We start from the raw sequence: 615 nt of genomic DNA, 5'->3' as shown, positions 1-615 counted from the left end.
GAGAGCGGAGCAGAGGGGCAGAATCCCCTCCCTCCACCTGCTGCCCACGCTGCTCTGGGTGCAGCCCAGGACACGGTTATTGGCCTCTGGGCTGTCAGCGCACGTTGCCGGCTCATGTTGAGCTTCTTGTCCAACAGTATGAGAAGCTGAGGAATCTCTTTCATTTTTGGGGCTGGAGATGTAGTACTGGAAATCCTGGTCTCATCACTGGCAGGGTTCATGCACAGGCAGCCTGTTCTCCATCACACCTTGCTTAGCCCTGTTCCTGTCTTCTGCAGCAGTGGATCTGCTCGACAAGATGTTGCAGCTGGATGTGGAGAAGCGCCTGACAGCGACGGAGGCGTTGGCTCACCCCTATTTCGAGCAGTTCCGAGATATCGAGGAGGAGACAGAAGCACAACAGTCCTATGATGATTCTCTGGAACATGAAAAGCTCTCGATAGATGAGTGGAGAAGTAAGAAGGTTTTCTTTGAAGTTCCTCTCTCTTTTCTGCCTCTCTTTCCAGTGCACATGCTGAGTAAGGCTGTGATTGCTTGGTGGTACTTCGCTGACCACGCACATCTCCCTTGGGATGGTCAGTGGTCATGCACATCTCCCTTGGGATGGTCGATGGC

General features: G+C 53.5%; 1 protein-coding gene across 1 annotated transcript in view; it reads left to right on the top strand.

Moving 5' to 3' along the window:
• LOC104523137 (mitogen-activated protein kinase 13) overlaps nucleotides 1-518 on the top strand; it is a gene marked incomplete at its 3' end in the record, with an annotated part of 14,098 nt that extends 13,580 nt beyond the window's left edge. Inside the window, exon 11 of the mRNA XM_010165620.2 lies at nucleotides 279-518. Coding sequence (XP_010163922.1) covers nucleotides 279-518 — 240 coding nt within the window. The remainder of the gene's footprint in view (nucleotides 1-278) is intronic.
• Between the last annotated feature and the right edge of the window lie 97 nt (nucleotides 519-615).

Source organism: Antrostomus carolinensis, unplaced genomic scaffold (genome assembly GCF_000700745.2).
Source record: "Antrostomus carolinensis isolate BGI_N321 unplaced genomic scaffold, ASM70074v2 scaffold32673, whole genome shotgun sequence".
Classification (NCBI taxonomy): Eukaryota; Metazoa; Chordata; class Aves; order Caprimulgiformes; family Caprimulgidae; genus Antrostomus; species Antrostomus carolinensis.
This window is presented reverse-complemented; position numbering and strand designations above follow the sequence as displayed.